The 20454-nt window shown below is 39.0% G+C and overlaps 1 protein-coding gene across 2 annotated transcripts in view; it reads right to left on the bottom strand.

The window, feature by feature from the left end:
• The window catches only part of ROCK1 (Rho associated coiled-coil containing protein kinase 1), a 146551-nt gene extending 140160 nt beyond the window's left edge, over positions 1-6391 (bottom strand). The window contains exon 1 of one of the 2 annotated variants that reach the window (XM_029216694.1): positions 5359-6391. In XM_029216694.1, coding sequence (XP_029072527.1) covers positions 5359-5451 — 93 coding nt within the window. In that variant the 5' untranslated portion in view covers positions 5452-6391. The remainder of the gene's footprint in view (positions 1-5358) is intronic. The other variant, XM_029216703.1, reaches the window with a different exon arrangement.
• Positions 6392-20454: the final 14063 nt, after the last annotated feature.

The raw sequence follows: 20454 nt of genomic DNA, 5'->3' as shown, positions 1-20454 counted from the left end.
CACTTCAAATAAAGTATAGCTGGATTATGAATTTACAAGCATGGTTTGAAGTGCCAGATAAATTACTTTGCACTTAGAGAAGACAATAAATATCAACTTCCAGCCTAAGCACAGTGACTAGCATATAACAGGAATACTATAAATATGACAAAAATAATAGTTACCAATTAACAAATGCTTACTAAATGTCACATGTTGTGATAATTGCTTTGTCTACATTATTTAATCTTTACGAAAATCTAGTACTATTATCCCTCCACTTTCCTGAAGATGAAACAAGCTTTGAGAGGTTAAAATAATTCACCTAAAATCATCTGGTAAGTACACGACAGAGCCTACATTTGAATCCACGTTTAGAACCTACACAAAGATTTGCTGGATGAATGACCTCAAAACAGTCTGATCCAAACTAACCAGATATGCAACAGATACCGGTAACACTCATTAACTCATGAATTATGAACACTAGCAAGCATATAGCTTTAAGGCCCAAAGACTTAATGACCTCAAGTCTTTTCATTCCACCAACAGTAATATAACCCCAAATGTGATCAATGCAACTGGCAGGACACACAGAGGGACTATACAGCAATAATCTAGAATCTGGAATGCTAGCCACAATCTTTTGAAATAATCCAACATGTGACCTAGGATTGTCAAAGTTAAAATACACAACAAAAGTTCCATTTGAGTGACAGGCACACTAGCAGTGTTAATGACAAAACAGGTAAGTTATGTGACATGAAGCTTATTTTGGAATATTAGTAATTTGAGTAAAAATATGACATCCAAGTAGAGATGCCTAATAGGCAGTCAGGTATTCAGGATTCAAAAACAGCAAAAAGACTAAAAAATAAAGACCTGGATATCATGGGTACAGAGATGATAGCAGCTGAAGATATAAGAATGGATGAATTCTCCAAGACAGGTGAAGAGAAAGCTAAGTATTACGGGCCAAAGACTGTGGCTGAAGGAAAAAGAAGTCAGCAATGTAAAGATGGAAAAGCACTAGGTCAAGGAAGCCCAGAAAAAGAGAATTTAAAGAGGAAAAACTCAAAACTTCATTTACATTTGCCTTCTACATTCTGAAAAACTGACGAATGATGGTAGCAACAAATACATACAAAGGGGACAGCAGTGTTGGAACTCAGTATGCACTGTTCATCTATTATTGGTTGCCTTCCCTCTATGCCACTCACTCATTGTTACACCTTCACCAACTAAACAAAACTAGAAAAAAAAGGTCAGAAACAAAAACTAAAAAAAAAAAAGATGCTGCAGTCAGATAGCTTTATTTTCAAGAAATGTATGTCAAACCTCAAGACAAATATATACCTAACCTTTCCACTCACCTGCCTTTGTTTTTCCTTTTCAGCTTACAAATTGTAGGCATTTTTGCCTCTGGAAAAATAAACGTTAATTAAACTCCACTCTTTACTGTTTTCAGAGGTACTCAAAACTATTGAGAAATTGTTAACAAACCTTAGATAAAATAATTCTAAAGTTTAAAAAAAAAGTTGGAAAAAGAAAAACAGCTCTTATCATTATAAACTATAACATGGACAGTAAGAGAACCATTAGGACACTGGAAAGAATCTGACTTACAGAAAACCAACGTTGAGTAATTTGGATGATCTAGGAAACGAGTGACGAGGTACCGTATTACCTTAGCATCTGCAGACTATTTTAGCATTTACATTTGCAATATGAAAAATGGTCTTACCTGGTTTTTAAAATAAATTATGTGTTCAAGAAAAAGTTGAAGAAATAATTTATCAGGGCTTCTACCAGCTTACATTATTTTATAACTACTAATACTCAACAAAAAAAACTGTTTTCTTTGTGGGTGAGGTGGTTTAAAAGACCTATGCCAGGGACTTCCCCGGTGGCACAGTGGTTAAGAATCCGCCTGCCAATGCAGGGGGTTCAAGCCCTGGGCCGGGAAGATCCCACATGCCACGGAGCAACTAAGCCCGTGCACCACAACTAGTGAGCCTGCACTCTAGAGCCCACGAGCCACAACTACTGCAGCCCGCGTGCCTAGAGCCCGTATTCCACAACGAGAAGCCACCGCAATGAGAAGCCCCCGCACCGCAACGAAGAGTAGCCTCTGCTCGCCACAACTAGAGAAAATCGACAGGCAGCAACGAAGACCCAAGGCAGCCAAAAATAAATTAATTAATTTTTTTTAAAAAAGACCTATGCCAACAAACTCTTCTGAAATCAAAAGGTGTAGGAACTTTCATTTCTGAAGAGTAGGTCTAGTCAAGAAAACATAATTTGACAACTTTATTTTCTGAGATTACCAAAAAAATATTAGAACTTGAGTGTTGCACACGGCACAAAATACATACTCAATAAGTATCAGCTAAATAAAGCAACAAAGGCCAAAATAATAGGGAAAGTCAATCAATTTAAAAAGGGTATTGTTCCTACAATACATGAGATGTCCAAAGTCCAGACAGGGAAGAGTAAAAATGGACTCACTGAAAAAGATGAAGCTGCCTGGTAGGTCATTCTGCATGGTTGAATAAATGAATGAATGTTTGATGATAAACATAAAATAATCATGCAAAGAAAATTCATGTTAGATGCTACAAAACTGGAAAAAGGGTTCTGCCTCCAAAGAAAAATTCAATCTTTACCAAGCTCAGATTAATATAATAAAATTTCAACAGCTATCAACAAGCAATTATGGAACTCAACAGAAAAAAGGGGATGGGGGAATATGTCTGTTGACTATGTTCTTTTAGGTCTTGGGCTCCAAGATACTTGGCTGTCCTAACTCTGAGAGGGCATGACTACCTGCCTACTTTCTTGACTCTTCCTCTTTGTTCTTTACCCTTTTATCATTATATCAGTTTCAACTTGCATCTGTGTGCAAATGATTTCCAAACTGTTATCTTTAATTATGAGCTCAGTTTCATATCTCCAATAGTCTACAGATCATGTCTTTGTGGTTGTCCTACTATCCCCTCAAACACAAGTATAAAACTGAATTTATCAAAAAAAAAAGAGTTCTTTTAAAAAACAAAAAATAAAAACAACAACAAAAAAAACTGAATTTATCTATAGCCAATTCTTCCCAAGCGATTTCCAAACATGACTTGTTTTCACCAGTCTCCCTATAACCCAGGCTTAAAATGTTTAGCCATCTAACTATTCTTCTTGGTTGCCCCTTCTCCCCAACCCTGCCAATCAAATTCCATCAATTCTCCTTCCCCATTCTAATGCCCCAATTTTGAGCTTCAATCATTTCTGGACTATTAAAATAATTTTTTAAAAAACTTCAAATCTCACCCCATCTCCAGTCTCTTTCCACACAACCCATCCTGCACACAACTACCACATTCATCTTCATTCACCCTAGCACAGCCCTGTTTATAAATATTTAATAGCCACAACATACTGAATAATCTAAACTCCTTAGCCTAGCAATCAAATCCTCCACACTCTAACCCCAATCTATCCTTCCAACTTTATCTTCTGTTCCCCTAGCATGTGCTAGCCCGTCATGTTTCCACCCTCTATTCATGTTATCTTCCACTCCCCCTTTGACTACCTTCTATCTAAATCCTATCCATCCAGCATACAGCATACTGTGGCTCTCTCAACTCACAGTTCTTCCTTTCAATATCCAAGAGTTTTTATTACCTATACCAATCATTTGAAATTTATCACATATTTTCTCAATCTGTGAAGTGTTTTGCTTTATTTTTGTGTATGTGTGTGAGATTAGGACTTGTTTTTCTAAATAGATTGGACTTTCAAGGAAAGAATTCATGACTTACATTTCCTTATATCCTCCACATTTCAATAAATTTGTGAGGTTCCCACCAAATGAAGCTACGGCAAGAGGCTAGAAGACAACTAAAACCAACCAAAAAAATTCCTACTAATCCCTCCCTGTAACACTGCTTCATGGAATAAGGAGATCAAAAAGCAAAGTAAAATCAAGAGATATACAAAAATTGGACAAATATTAAAAGAAGAATTAGACTTCTTAAAAGTTATAGAAATCCTTCCTAGAAAGATAAGTTCTAATTCCTTCTCTTATTCAATAAAATGTTTTCAATTGTATTAAGCATCAACCCTCTTTTTTGTTTCTCTATATGAAAAGCATCCATAATGTGGGTGTGACATTTCAAATATACAACCCACAACTCTTATTTCACAGTCAAGGATGCTTAATTTAGAAAGCTTTGGGGAGAAACTTTCTTGTAGACCAGTATGTGTTAAAAAATATATACACAGGTATTTAGAGTAACTGAAATGTATGTTAATTTTAAATGATCTACATCATTTTCCTGATTCAAGATGAGATTTTAAAATGGTATTATTTCTCTGAATGGCATTATTCAATTCACTTAATTTTAATCCCAAATACTGTGGACATCTAACATTAATTCTCTGAGAAGGTTGTAAATTACTATCCATATACATATTCCTTGAAACTTTTAAGATAACGTGGTTTTGTCTGGGCCAAAATAGGATTATTACATAACTTTTGGCTGTTCAGTAAAGGAAAAACTTGCTTACAAATAGTTTGCAACTATTAGTATTAGAAGATTTTGAAAAAACTTAAGAACTCCAGTTATCTACAGATACTTATTCATGCTATCAACCACTGAAGAATTTTTTAAATAGTGTTTCGGACTTTCATATCATAAAAACTTCTTCAGGATGTTTCAAAAGTTATAATGTTAAGCACAACACCACCAAAAAAGGCAATTATGACAAAATATCTGTGCAGTACTTTTGTAATCAACAATATTGTAAAAGATGTTAATATCGTGATGACCTACCATCAGATATCTTGGATCTTTAAACTTTAATAGTCCAGCAAAAGTTCCTCAGACTCAAATCACCTATGACATTTTGGCTCAAAAATCACTTCCTCAATATCGATTCTACATTGTCACAAGTCTAAAAATTAAACCCTTAAGGAGATAAATAGCTGTAAATGGAAGCAGTCTTTTCCAACTTTACTGTCAAACCGATAGGAAGGATTAATATTACTAAGGTCTCCATTCAACAAACTATATACGTAGTAATGACTTCGACGTGGTAACTTTTTACATGATCGCCTGCAACAGAGGTTTATAAGTATCTTTTGTGTAACGATAAACTGAGTCAGAGCTAAAAGTTCAGAGAGTGCAGAGCCAGTCCAATGATAAATAGGTCTAGGGCATGAGCTTTCAATGGTACTCCAAGACTCTTCAGGAAAAACACCAGATTCTGGTGTTTTCCAAGATGATGCACACCTGAAACTTTCTTTTGCAGATAACCAGACTGAAAGCAAGAGGAAGGAAATAAATACAGAACCTCCGACAAGCAAAAGAGAACTGTGCTACTCACCAGCAAACAATCTGAATTCACTTCCGATTTGGGATCCCGCAGCAGGTTGTCGATTTTTTCAAACCGAGTCTCAAAACTGTCCCCAGTCGACATGTTGCTGCTACTGTGACAATACCCTCGTACCAGCACCAGTAGCGGAAAGCAATTTCAACCAACTTCCTCCGGCGGTGGGTTCGCGGCCGCGGGGCGGAGGAGCCGGAACCCCAGGGTCACCAGGTGCGCCCGGTTCCCCCTCCTCCCCCTCACTGAGGGGATCTCCGCTCTCCAGACCCCGGGCCGGGGGCGACGGCGACCCACAGCCGCTCGGACGCCCAAAGTCGCATCCCACCCGGCAGCCCCTCACGACAGCCGACAGCGCCGTCGCCACCAGCCTCGTCGCTCCGGCGAAGTGCTTCAGCCTAGCGGGCCCCGGCCGCCTTCGCCATGGAGGGCTCCCGGTCCCGAGATGGGCAGGAGGGGGGAGAGAAAGAAAAGCAGGGTGGAGACTCCTCCGGGCAGCAGGGGAGGGAGAAGAGGAAAGGCGAAAGCGAAGGGCGGGCGCGGAGCTGTGCCAGCTGCCGCCGCCGCCGCTCGGGCCCCGGGCCGGGCCCGCTCCTCTCTGAGGCGCTGGAGACGGTCTAGCCCTGCATCCCCGGATCCACTTGGCCCGGCCCGACGCACCGATCCGCCTCGGCCAAGAGCTGGTCCCCGCGGGATAGCCTCAGTCTCCCATTTTGTCCCGGCGCTGCCGGGGCTGCTGCTGCGGTGTCCGGCGGGGCAGGGCGAGGTCGGTGCCCGATGGAGACTTGGGAGAGGACGGGCTGGAGAGGGGGCGGTGAGGGAGACGAGAGTCCGGTCCCGGCGGCTGCGGCTGGGGGAGCTTCTGGGAGGCGCTGTGGCCCGGGCTGGCGAAAGGGCGAGTCGCGCGGCGAGTGCTTGGGGGGTGGGGCGAGGGGGGCCGTGAGGGACTAATATGTCCGCCTTCCTGTTCAAACAAACGGAGACCGCCGGCGCCGACTGCGCATGCGGGGCGCGGACATTCGGAAGGGGAACCGGGCCCGCGCCGCGCGCGCGCGCGCACTCTGACGCCTCCGCAGGGCCAGGCTGGGCCGGGCGGGGCGGAAGGCGGGGCGCCCCCGGGGCCTCGCAGGCTGCCTGGGAAGGCTGGCAGCGGGGAGGAGCTGACAGGGCGCGGCGGGCGGCATCGCCCTCGCTCCTGCAGGCGTTGAGCAGCTAAGCCGTCTCGGGAAGCGGCTGTGGGTGTCCACGCGGAGTAGGACCTCTCGCTGCCTCCGGTGGCGTCCTGGCCGCTGCCCCAGCTCTGCTTCCTCTGGGCTGCAGCCATCAGGAGAATTGTAGCGAGAAAAGGGTGCTTGTTATTGTTATTTTGGAGATAGTTTTTTTTGTTTTGTTTTTTAAAGGCAAGATGCCTTTTCGCCGGCAGGGACCAGCGTTTTAGCACCAGCGGAGTCTGGTCTTCAGTAGTGCTTCATCGTCGGCCCTCCGTGAACCCCACGTCGTTTAACCCGTCTTTGCTTCCATGGGAAAATTACGAAGCAGTGCAGTACATGACCCTCCTAAAGCGAGCGTGTGTGTCAGGGGAGCTTTAAACTATTGACCCCGGAAGATATGGTCAATAGAAGTCAAGCTCAATTTAGTTTAAAAAAAAAAAAGAATCTCAGGAAAGAAATCAATATTTTTTAAGTTATTCATACTAGCTCTTTCACACGATTAACACTCCCACTAGTTCTCTTCTTGATGTGTAATCCTGCCATTTCGATTTCAAAACATTCAGTGAAACTTAGAATAGTGATTTTACCAGACTAAAGTAGAACATGAAAGTAATGGCCATTTCCTCCTAATTCAATTGCTTCATTGACTGTAGTGTGAGAGAGGGTGAGACGTGTTATCCAATCTGCTGATAAAGTAATGCTCGTCACTGCTTTCAGCAGGACATCTACCTTAATTCATTTCTAATCAATCTTCAGTTTTGCTCATAGGTCAAATAAAGGATTGCTAAAAATAGAAAATGTGGATGTTTTGCCCCACACTGGAGAATGCTACAGATGAACCAATTGTCTATATAAAAAGCACTGTACAGCATCTGAACGGTCCACCAACTTTCTGTTGTGAGTCAGAGGTTAGGAAAATGTTCTATTGTTTGAAAAATGTGCATTCTGTTTTCATTGTGTTAGATACAAGAAATATTTAGATGTAAAATCCACTGTATAAATCAAGATAGGAAGTAAATCTTCACAAAAATCGTATCCGACGACAACTAGACAAAATTCAGGTATTTCATTAAATGCTTTTGCAGTGACTTTTCCTGGCTCCAGTATTTTAAGCCAGTCATGTGAATTAAATTTATTTTTAAGCATAGGGCTTAAAATAAATCTGGCAGTTGCCCTAAAATAAATGTCCTAAACCATGCTTGTCCTTTTTTATTACCATTTTTAGGTAGTCTTAGGAATTTTGTTGTTTCTCAGAGAACTGTGAGCATTTTGCTGCTTTCCACTTGGACACTTAAAAAAATGCAGGTAGCTAAGACAATAATTGAGTGGCACTTATAAATGTAAGTGGGACTGAAAGCCCATCTGGCAAAGCTACTAGAAGTATAGGTGTGGCCTATATATTTTACTGATCTACAAGGCTAATCTGATGATTGTAACCCCCCACTATCTTTTACCATAAGATAGCTGGACTCTGTATCAATGTTTTTGTTTTTTAAAAGTCCTCCCCTGTAATGGAGTAGAATCATATGACATTAAAGTTCCTTTCCAACTTTAAAATTCTATTGTCTAATTGTTACTAGTCTCTTTAAAAGCATTGTGGATATTTGAGATCACCCTTAAAGTATATATTAGAATCCTAAGTACAGTTGCAAACTACTGATACCATGGATAAATATAGTAAGAATATAACATTAATTATACATACTGAGCCCTTACCATGTGTTAGGCACTATGCCATATATAATATCTCATTAAAAACTTCAAAAATACTCTGCTATAGTTATACCTACATTGTAGATGGGGAAACTGAGGTGCAGAAAGATACATTAGTTGCTCAAGGTCATGACAGACCCACGTTGGAACAGAGGCTGTCTGACTCCAGAATCCCAACTCTTAACTGCTGAGTATGCTAACAATATCCAATCCTAATACAGTAACAACTAGTATTATTTCACAACTGTATTATTTACATCACATAGATTTAAATGATTCCATATAAAAGAGGAAATTATAAAATTTACAATGTGAGCAATATGATTACAGTCCCTAGGGAAAGATGTGAAATGATTTTAGTAAGGTGTGAATGAAAAGGATCTTGGTAGTATTCAATAACAGTGGCTTGAATAGAGGTTCCCAAACACTGGGTCCAAGAACCAGTGGTCGTCCTTGGTGGAGTTGCTCATAAAGGAAGCTGTTCTACTTTAAGACTGTCTTTCAATCTGAAATTCTCTTGACTACTTTTTAAAAAAACTAAATGTATTTTCCTTTAAGAAGCAAGAGTAATAGTAAATGGTTCAGCTTTTTTTAATGTTTTTCACCTGGAAATTTAAAATTACAAAGTTGGCAACTTAAGCAAATATATAGATTAAATTAGTTATATGTTAATTTTTCTGGTTTTTGGAATTCAAACATCTGGAAGTGTTTAATTTACATGAGATTCATGCTAGGACCTAATGAAGAGACTGCGGTGCTGAAAGAATTTGAATGAGGCATATTTGGGAGAGATCATGGAAAAAGTAGAAAGATTTGGGTGTAGACTTGTGTATAGTGAAAGACAATTAAGTTGAGCATTCCTTTGCTTTCAGTTATTTCTTAGGAAATTGATTCTGTTTAATTTTATGGAATTCTTTCATAAACATTGATGTAGTAGCTAGCCTCGAAGGATGGTCCCCAAAGAACCCTGTCTTCTAGTATTCATGCCCTCCTGGAGTACCCTCCCACACTGAATCTGGTCTGGGGCCTTATGACCTGCTTTAACCAATAAAATGCAGCAAAAATGGCACTGTGCCAGTAACAAGCCTAAACTTTGTGAGTTTGCCTGGCAACTAAGCATTTAGTGCTCTGGGAAGCCCAACTAAACTGAGATCACCATGGTGTGAGGAAACCCAAGCTAACTAAACACAAGAAGAAATCAGATGGAGGATGACTGAGGAATCCAGCAAACCTTGAGAACAGAGACTCCAGACTTATGACCCACATCAAGCCATTCCAGCAGTCCCCAGACATTTGAAACGCCCCAGACAACACCACAGGGAACAGAGACAAGCTAATCCCTCCAATCACTGCCCACACATCAGAATCATGAACATATAATAAAATGGTTGTTACTTTGAGCTTCTAAATTTTGGGGTAGTTTTTCAACATTAAATAACCAAAATGGTTGGATTTCAGGGAAAAAAATATTCATAGCTAAATGTGTATATAGACATCTATTGAGAGTACCTTTTATACTTGTTTTATATCACCACTATACAAGGAAGTGGTCCACAATGAAGTGTTATAAAGGAATGACAAATTAACTCATGTTTATTGTCTTTACTTCAACAAACCTTTGTAGAAAAGAAATGTAAAAGCTTTTTGATCAAATTAAAGAATGCTTCCAGATTTTAAAAAATATTATAAAGTTACCATATTCCCATATAAACACATTTTCACATATATTTTTATATTTTCTCAATGCATAGTCACATCTATTCTATCTTAAAAATGTACCAAAAATTCAGGTACACGCTGTAAGTTACATATCAATTGTAACTTGGTGCCATAAATTGCATGTAATTTCAAAAATGCATACCACAACATATATACACTACCAATTTTAAAATAGATAGCTAGTGGAAAGCAGCCGCATAGCACAGGGAGATCAGCTCCGTGCTTTGTGACCACTTAGAGGGGTGGGATAGGGAGGGTGGGAGGGAGACGCAAGAAGGAGGAGATATGGGGATATATGTATATGTATAGCTGATTCACTTTGTTATAAAGCAGAAACTAACACACCATTGTAAAGCAATTATACTCCAATAAAAATGTTAAAGAAATTTTTAAAAAAATGCATACCACAAATGTGTTAAGAAGGTTATGTGGCTAAGTTCCTACAGAAACTGTAGTTAACATTTCCAAGAAAGTATGATACTTATTATGTTTCATATAACTTTCCAAAAGGGCTTTACTTTATTTATTTTTTTAGTGTGGAACAACTTCACTTGATTCTGAACAACTTTAGTAAACAAAAAGTTGTGAAAATTTAGGTTCAGTTCTGTTTTAAGAGGTTGGTTTTATATGATGAATATTTACCCTCAAGTAGTTTATATGAACATATTTTTCTAGATTTGTGAAGTGAATCAGGAAGAATATGTTCCATTACCTAGGAGTGCTCTTGAGATGAGCCAAGCTTTTTTTTTCTTTCCACAGGATATTCAGGCTTGGGAGTCAATGTAGTTTGACATGTTTACATCTACTACAGCCTAGGTGGTGCCTAGGCAGTTGGGGATGTGACATCTGTCAAGATTACTGCAAGGAAAAGTGTAGGACCAGCCGTGAGCACAGGGTGCCCTTAAGGGCTTCTCCTGACTCACCCTGGAATGCCTTCCTCTAACATCTGTTTTTTATTTCTTAGAAGCTGCTATTCCATTCAACTGCAAAAATACTTGCATTGACCCTAGAAACAGAATGGAAAAATAGAAGGAAACAGATTTCTGTAAAACAGTTACTTCCCTGCTCTATGTTATTGCCATCTTGGGGACCCTTCTGTTCCCACACTCACAAGCCCAAGCATGTAAATGTCTGATGTTATAATTCATTCCAATGGTGGAGACTGTTAGGTTTGTGGAACCCCTGAGATGGTGCATGCATGATCATAGTAAGAGAGGAAAGCCCAGATCAAGGAGATAATAACAGATATACATAGTTGGTCACATACTCTTTTTCAGTTTTTGCAAGAGCCTCCTGTCCAAATTTCCCCCTCCCACCCAGCAGCCCCCCACTGAGTCCCATTTGTGTGTTTTCTAGCCCATTGCTTTTTAGGTACTTACATCTTCCTCTTTAGGGCTGTTACATTAGTGAATTGCCTTTTTTGGCAGTAACGGACTCTCACTCAATATCTAATTCCCTTTTTTTTTTCATAACGACTTTTATCACTCATCTCAGTCTCAACTTTAAGACTTCCATGCCGGGATATGGGGATATATGTATACATATAGCTGATTCACTTTGTTATACAGCAGAAACTAACACAGCACTGTAAAGCAATTACACTCCAATAAAGACGTTTTAAAAAAAAAAAAAAGACTTCCATGCCAAACACGTGGAAACAGAAAAATGTGTATCTGACATTTCACCATTTCCCCCTCCCTTTCATCATTCAAAGACCTCCTAAAATATAACATCTTCCCTAAAATCCCTGTAACTTGAAGAGAGGCACTGATTCCTCATGTTCACCCATCAGCATATAAATATCACCCATATACACTCTATATATTCTTTCTTAATAACCAAGACCCTTTATAAACCTTACTCCTTTTTATTTGCAGACAGTGTTAGTGCTCTGCTAGTTGAATTTATACATAAGCTCTTGTTTATGTGTTCTTGTCATTGCTGCTTCATGCATTCCCTAAGGCATAGGCTAGGACTTTTAAAGCAATAATCATGTTTTTCTTTCATTATAAAAATAGTACACGCTTATTTTTAAGATTTTGGGAAATATGGAAAAGTAAGAGAACAAAATTCACTCATATTCCCACCACTCAATTACAATCACTATTGACAATTTTGGAGGTTTTCTTTTAATCATTATTTGTCCCCTGCAAAGGTTTGTTTCTTTTGTATGTTGTATGTGCAAATCTTATATACTGGTTTTTTTTTCAGCTTACATAATGGTTTGTATAGGCATAATTAAGCATAACTTTTAATACCTGCATAATATTCCATTCCAGAAATTTACCATACTTTATTTAACCATTACTATAAATAGTGCTACTATAAACATCCTTGTGCATAAAGTTTTTTGTTTTCTTTCTTTTTTTTGATTTTTTTCCCTTTTAAAAAATTTTTTATTTTATATTGGAGTACAGTTGATAAACATTTTTTGGATTTTTTTCCCTTTAAAAATTTTTAAAATTTTATATTATAAAGTTTTTTCTTAATTGAGAATTATTTCCTTAGAAATGCTTCTCAGGGACTTCCCTGGTGGCGCAGTGGTTAAGAATCCGCCTGCCATTGCCTGGGATATGGGTTCAACCCCTGGTCTGGGAAGATCCCACATGCCGTGGAGCAACTAAGCCAGTGCACCACAACTACTGAGCCTGTGCTCTAGAGCCCATGAGCCACAACTAATGAGCCTGCATGCCACAACTACTGAAGCCTGCGCACCTAGAGCCCATGCTCTGCAACAAGAGAAGCCACTGCAATGAGAAGCCCGCGCACCGCTGCAACGAAGACCCAACGCAGCCAAAACAAAACAAAAAAAAAATGGTTCTTAGAAATGGGCCAAAGCATTTTAAACACTTTTGATATATTTTGCCAAATTGTTTTTCAAATAGCAATGCAAGTTTACACTCCGGCTATTTATGTTTATGTCCCTTTTTTTTTTTGTTTTTTTTTTGGCGGTACGCGGGCCTCTCACTGTTGTGGCCTCTCCCATTGCGGAGCACAGACTCCGGACGCGCAGGCTTAGCGGCCATGGCTCACGGGCCCAGCCGCTCCGCGGCATGTGGGATCTTCCCGGACAGGGGCACGAACCCGTGTCTCCTGCATCGGCAGGCGGACTCTCAACCACTGCGCCACCAGGGAAGCCCTATGTCCCTTTTTATCATCCTCCCCCGGCACTGGATGTGTCGTTATTAACATCTTAGCTCATTGTTGTATTAATTTGCATATCTTTGATTACTACAAGGTTGAATACTTTGCCATATGTTGTTAATTAGTTGTTTTTCTTTTTCTATGAATTAATTTGTGATTTGTGCCTATCCATCAATGGGACCTTAGGATTTTTCTTATTGATTTTTATGAGCATAAATATGAATATATATGTATGTATGTGTATATATGTAGGTATGCATATATATATGTATGTCTTAAGGATATTTTTATTTTAGAATTGAAAAATTTTACCAATTTATTGTTTATTTAAACATTTTGAATGTATTTTGTCAATTAAAATATATACTTTAAAAAATTCTGTTAAATCCATGATATTTTAAAGGAATTTATTTTATTATTTTTAATTTAGAAAGTCCTCCCACCTTCCAAAAGGTTGATATATATTTCTATTTTCTTTTGTCTCTTTTCCCCACCCTCACCATGGCTTGCTTTCTGTATATTTTTTTAAATTCCAACTGAAATGCATTTAGGCAAGAGCAGAATGTCTAGCTGGGAGTCAAGAGACACTGAAACCAGAGTTGAAAAGCTCTGATGGACCATTGATACTCGCTCAGACTTTCCAGGCCTAAATGATTCTCATCTCTGCTTCTTGATGGTTTACTTTATTCTTTCCCTATGTCCATGAACTGATTTCTTCCTACTTCTCCCTGCACATAAGCCAAATATAGCAACTTCTGCATCATACACTTAATTACAGTGAATTTAAGTCCTAAGAGAGGATAAGTATCTCTTTGTTCCAATCCATATTCTGTAAATTTTACTTAATTTTTGAACAGTTAATACATACTCTGACATATAAATCCAACAGATACAATGTGGTATTCAATGAAAAGTAATTCTTCCTCTCACCTCTGTCCATAAGCCACCTATTCCTTAACACAAAAGGCAATGGCTGTTCAGTTTCTTATATGCTTTCGGTAAGTACGCAATCATCCACATTTGTTACATAGACTTTTCTCAACCATGCTTTTTCTTCCCCTATCTTAACAATATATCTTGAAGATTGTTCTGTATCAGTAAATATAGAACTGTCTCATTCTTTTTAACACCTACCAAGTAGTTCACTTTTTGCATTCATAGCAATTTATTTAACCAATACCCTACTAATGGACATCTTAGTTGGTTCCAATCTTTTCCTGTTATAAACAATGCTGCAATGAATAGCTTTGTGCTTAAGTCCCTCCTGAGTTATTTATTTTGATTCTTTTCTTTGTTAAGTGGTTCTTCATTCAATAATTTTTTTATAGGAAGTGCTCATAGGAAAATGGTTTTCATTCTTTCTTTTTAAAAAGTTTCTACTGGACTTCCCTGGTGGCGCAGTGGTTGGGAGTCCGCCTGCCGTTGCAGGGGACGTGGGGTCGTGCCCCGGTCCGGGAGGATCCCGCATGCCGCGGGGCGGCTGGGCCCGTGCGCTATTGGCCGCTGAGCCTGCGCGTCCGGAGCCTGTGCTCCATGACGGGAGAGGCTGCAGCGGTGAGAGGCCCGCGTACCGCAAAAAAAAAAAAAAAAAAAAGAAAATTTCTACTTAGTCAATGGCTTTGCTTTCTATAATTTTCTATATAAACTTCAGGCTATTTTTCCTTTTGTTTCTGCAGTGATTTGGATTTTGGAATAAAGAATTCTTGTTGTTAGCCTACTAATAGTTACCTTTAAACACAAACAATGTTAAATATACATTTTTATAACTATAAATTTAAGCATAAAACTATAACTTTTGACAACTTTCTTTTTAAATGAGAAATACAAATGGGCACCTTTTCTGTGCAACTTTATCTTTCTCTTTTCTTTTTTTTTAAAAAAAACAAACAAACACTATAGGGCTTCCCTGGTGGTGCAGTGGTTGAGAGTCCGCCTGCCGATGCAGGGGACATGGGTTTGTGCCCCGGTCCGGGAAGATCCCACATGCCGCGGAGCGGCTGGGCCCGTGAGCCATGGACGCTGAGCCTGCGCGTCCGGAGCCTGTGCCCCGCAACGGGAGAGGCCACAACAGTGAGAGGCCCGCGTATCGCAAAAACAAAACAAAACACTATAATCTTTTCTTTCAAGTTTTACAATATTATCTTCAGGTTTGTAACTAAATTATAACTAACATTTAGATTTACTTCTGTATTTTTAACTTCCATATTTGCTTCCAGTCCTTGTAGAGAATTTGTTTTCTTGCACTTTAATTTTTACTCATTTTTGAGTGGTCTAAAGTAAAACCTTAAATTATTTTATTTTTTTCTTCCAGTTCTATTGACATGAAGTTGACATACAGCACTGTATAAGTTTATCTGTATAACTACAGATGATGATTTGATTTATGTACATCATGAAATGATGACCACAATAAATTAGGAGAACACATGTCATCTCATATAGATACAAAGTTAAAGACACAGAAAAAAATTTTTTTTCCTGTGAACTCTCAGGATTTACTCTCTTAACAACTTTTTTTTAGATTTTTTTTTGATGTGGACCATTTTTAAAGTCTTTATTGAATTTGTTACAATAATGCATCTGTTTTATGTTTTGGTTTTTTAACCAGGAGGCAGGTGGGATCTTAATTCCCTGACCAGGGATTGAACCTGCACCTCCCACATTGGAAGGCAAAGTTTTAACCACTGGGCCGCCAGGGAAGTCCCAAATATTTATTTATTTATTTATTTGGCTGTGCCAGGTCTTAGTTGCCACACTCAGGATCTTTGTTGCCATGTGTGGGATCTTTTTTTTTAGTTGCGGCTTGCAAACTCTTAGTTGCGGCATGTGGGATCTAGTTCCCTGACCAGGGATCTAACCCGGGGCCCCTGCATTGGGAGTGCGGAGTCTTAGCCACTGGACCACCAGGGAAATCCCAACAACTTTCAAATATAACATACAGCAGTGTTAATTATATTATAATGCTGCACATTACATCCCCAGTACTTATTATCTTATAACTGGAAATGTGTACCTTTTGAATGACTTCATCCAGTTCCCACCTGCCTCACCCCCTGCCTCTGGTAACCACAAATCTGATCTCTTTTTCTATGAGTTAGTTGGTTGGTTGGTTGATTTTTGAAGTATAATTGACCTACAACACTATGTTAGTTTCCGTTACAGAACATAGTGATTCAATATTTCTATTCATTTCCAACTGATCACCATGATAAATCTAGTTATAAAATGACACCATACAAAGATATTACATGGTTATTGACTATATTCCCCACACTGTCTGTTTCATACCTGTGACACGTTTAAAACTTTAAATAATTTTAAAATGAAGAATACTTAGGTGAGATCTAGCACATCTTTAAGCATGTCTGTTGTCTTCAGACATCAGTGACAACATGGATAGATACAGTTTTTTGGTTCGTAAATCTTTGCCCTAAAATTCTTTAAGTGTACTCCACTATCTGTTTTTAGACTTAGTGCTACTGAAGAAAAGTAAAAGACCAACCTGTGTTTTGCTACTTTATAGTCAACATTTTCTTGCTTAACTCTTGCAGGATTCTTTGTGTATTTCTGAAATTCAAAAACTTCACTGGGATAATCCCAGGGGTGGATCTCTTATCATAAATTTTTTCTGGAAGAGGGAACTTCTGAAAAGACTAAGGTCTTCCTTCACCTCACTGAAATTGTCTTTTTTTTTTTAACATCTTTATTGGGGTATAATTGCTTTACAATGGTGTGTTCGTTTCTGCTTTATAACAAAGTGAATCAGTTATACATATACATATGTTCCCATATCTCTTCCCTCTTGCGTCTCCCTCCCTCCCACCCTCCCTATCCCACCCCTCCAGGGGGTCACAAAGCACCGAGCCAATATCCCTGTGCCATGCGGCTGCTTCCCACTAGCTATCTACCTTACGTTTGTTAGTGTGTATATGTCCATGACTCTCTCTCGCCCTGTCACAGCTCACCCTTTGAAATTTTCTTATATATTAGTTTATTACATATGCTTCATTTATCTCATCTTCTTTTGGAACATCTATTATCAATACCTAGGATCTCATCTTTGTCTTCCTTATCTCTATTTCTCTTTGTTCTTATCTTCTACATTCTGGGAAAGCTTTTCAAGTTTGTCTTCTGAAACACATTTGATTTGCTGCCCTGAAGAGTCGGCTATATATGACCTCCAGAATGGATTTTATTTGAGTTACTGCATTTTAAAATCTTGGTTTCCTTAACGACTTTTCTACCCTGTTTTCTTTTCACCTTAATCTGTTTTCATTTCAGTTTAGCCTGCTCTTTCTATTCGTATTTCATAGGCATGAGTTTTTTTATAAAAAAAAAAAGGTATAACTTAGATCTAGTAAAATGCACAGATCTTAAGTGTACAAGTCAGTGGAGTTTTATATATGTATACAACTGTGTGAACACCACCAAATCTATTATAGAACACTTTTAACACTCCCAAATAGTTCCTCATTTCCCCTCTCTATAAACACCTCACCAAGGTTAATCTGTATTCTGATTCCTATCACCATAGATTAGTTCTTCATGTTTTAGAATTTCATAGAAATGAAACAATATACTATATAGTTTCTTGTGACTGACTTGTTCTTTTTATAGATTTGGGAGCATTTTGTGTGTGTGTGTGTGTGTGTGTGTGTGTGTGTGTGGTACGCGGGCCTCTCACTGTTGTGGCCTCTCCCGTTGCGGAGCACAGGCTCCGGACGCGCAGGCTCCGGATGAGCAGGCTCAGCGGCCATGGCTCACGGGCCCAGCCGCTCCGCGGCATGTGGGATCTTCCCGGATTGGGGCACGAATCCATGTCCCCTGCATCGGCAGGAGGACTCTCAACCACTGAACCACCAGGGAAGCCCTTGGGAGCATTTTTTAATTGTAGTAAATATATATATAACTTAAAATTTACCACTTTAACCATTTTTAAGTGTACAGAAAAGTGGTATTAAATATACTCACATTGTTGTACAACCATCACCACCATCCATCTCCAGAACTTCCCAGCTTCCCAAACTGAAATCCTGTACCCACTAAACACCAGCTTCCCATACCCCCTTCCCCCAGCCCCTGGCAACCACTATTCTACTTTTCATCTCTATGAATTTGGTACTATTCATAGTACTCTATGAATGAGGTACTATTTCAGGTACCTCAAATAAGTGGAATCATAGAATATCTTTTTGTGTCTAGCTTATTTCACTTAGCATAACATCTTAAAGTTCATCCATCATGTAGCACGTGTAAGAATTTCCTTCCTTCTTAAGGCTAAATAGTATTCCATTATACATAAATACTTTTTGTTCATTTATTCATCCATTGATGGACATGTAGATTTTTAAAAAACGGTCTTCCTAAAATTTCTTCCTGTTCCTGTAGTAAATCAGTATTCGATTAAGACTTCTTAAAATGTTCTTAAGAGATTATTTTCCTTGTCTTACACTGCAGAAATTTATTCCATAGTTCTCATTCCCCAACCCCCACCCCCATTTTCTCAACTTTGAATTGGGAGAAAAATATCTAGGCCCAGAGTTTGTAAACAGATTAGATGCAGTGTTGTTATTTTGTTTCCTTATCATATAGCTTAGGTATTGATGGACTCTGCTTCTCTAATATTCTGTGATTTGATATGCACAGGCCTTATTCTAGTTTTTTTTTCTGCTTAGCAAGCATTTCTTTTGTGTAGTTCTTTTGAAATGAAGTAGAATCACTTCTCCATAATCTATTAGAAAGAGGATGTTTAACCTAGAGAATTTAACTGTATTTACTCTTCCTTAAGGACGACTTTACCCCTCCCTGCAGCTTTCACTGTTTTTAGGGTTCTTCTAACTCTACCTCTACCTCTACCTGAAATTCTCTTTTTTCCATAATTGGTCAATTAAATTTTTGGGTTTTTACTAATTTTTTTTCTTGCAGCATTATTGAGATATAGTTGACATACAGCACTCTATAAGACTGAGGTATTATATCACCTGAAATTCTTTACCTTTGTGAAGACTACCTATCCCAAGGTCTCCACTCTCTTTATCCTAAGCCTTATTTTGTACTGGGGATTGTAGAAACTGAATTGGTTAAGAGGCGCTGTTAATGACAGGAAGGGGCACCCCGACCATTCAGTCATCTGTTTCCACACAGTGAAGGCCATGGCTGCCTAGATTTCTCATTAGTGAAGCTCTGTGTTCCCAAACTATGGGCAGTCAGTGAAGGGAATCTAGAGGAGCCATGAGACAGAGTCCCTTCTACCTAATTTACAGATTTCCAGATTCAAAAGGTGCTGTGTGGGGAATTTCCTGGCAGTCCAGTGGTTAGGACTTCACTCTTTCACTGCTGAGGACACGGGTTCGATCCTTGGTCAGGAAACCAAGATGCCATAAGTGCATGGGGTGGCCAAACCAAAAAAAAAAAAAAAAAAGTTGCTGTATGCCTCAGATATCAATTCTGTTTCTTAGTTTGGCACTAGTGAAAATTTAGTAATAGAAATACTTTCAGCATTCTCCTTTATGATTGACTTTTATCCTTTATTTCGAGAGTGATTGTGCATTTTCATCTTTTTGTATTACTTTGTGAATATTTAATGGAAGGCTGGGAGATGAACTATTAAATGCTGCTGTTATTCAGCCATCCCTAAAGTGTGGGTCCAAGGTTGTTTAACTTACTTTATATAATCCCCGTGTTATAAGACACCTAAGGAAGAGTCTCTTTCCCACTAGCTTGTTACCTTAAATGTAAGTATTAAAGTAATCTCTTTGTGTTAAGTACTTGCCATTCTCAGGAGCCTCATAAAAAGCAAATATTCTCCAAAGGGGTGAAACAGGTCAGTATCACCTTGGTTTGATAGCTTTAAGTCATCAAGCAACACCGGTTTACTCTGGCAATGAGGGAGTAAGGCACATAAACTGGTAACAGCCCATGTTGCATTTTCCAGTATTCAGACAAGCACTTTAAATCAGAAGAGCAGAAACACTTTTACTGCTTTGAACTTCCCATAGTACCCCAGGCAATCCCAGAAAAGGCCTCAGTACTTCTTATCTAGAATACCTCAGCTGTTTTACAAGCATCGATGAGAAGAATTGGAAAGCATCATCACAGACAGCTACTGCTGATCAACCCAGGCTCTTTACTGTAAACTTGTGGCTTCCTATTTTTGTTTTTATTTTTTTTTTACCAATGCTAATACTAGCTGTTATGACATCTTACAACACTGTCCAATAAGAACAACAGATAAAAGTGGGCTGCTGCAATTGAAGCAGGGAGGAGTACCAGGGCATCCACCCTCTCCCCACTACTTTTGGTGGGGAAA

Source organism: Monodon monoceros, unplaced genomic scaffold (genome assembly GCF_005190385.1).
Source record: "Monodon monoceros isolate NGI ecotype Baffin Bay Population unplaced genomic scaffold, NGI_Narwhal_1 Super_Scaffold_1, whole genome shotgun sequence".
In the NCBI taxonomy this organism is placed as follows: domain Eukaryota; kingdom Metazoa; phylum Chordata; class Mammalia; order Artiodactyla; family Monodontidae; genus Monodon; species Monodon monoceros.
The sequence above is the reverse complement of the archived record's forward strand: the minus strand, read 5'-3'. Positions and strand labels throughout refer to the sequence as shown.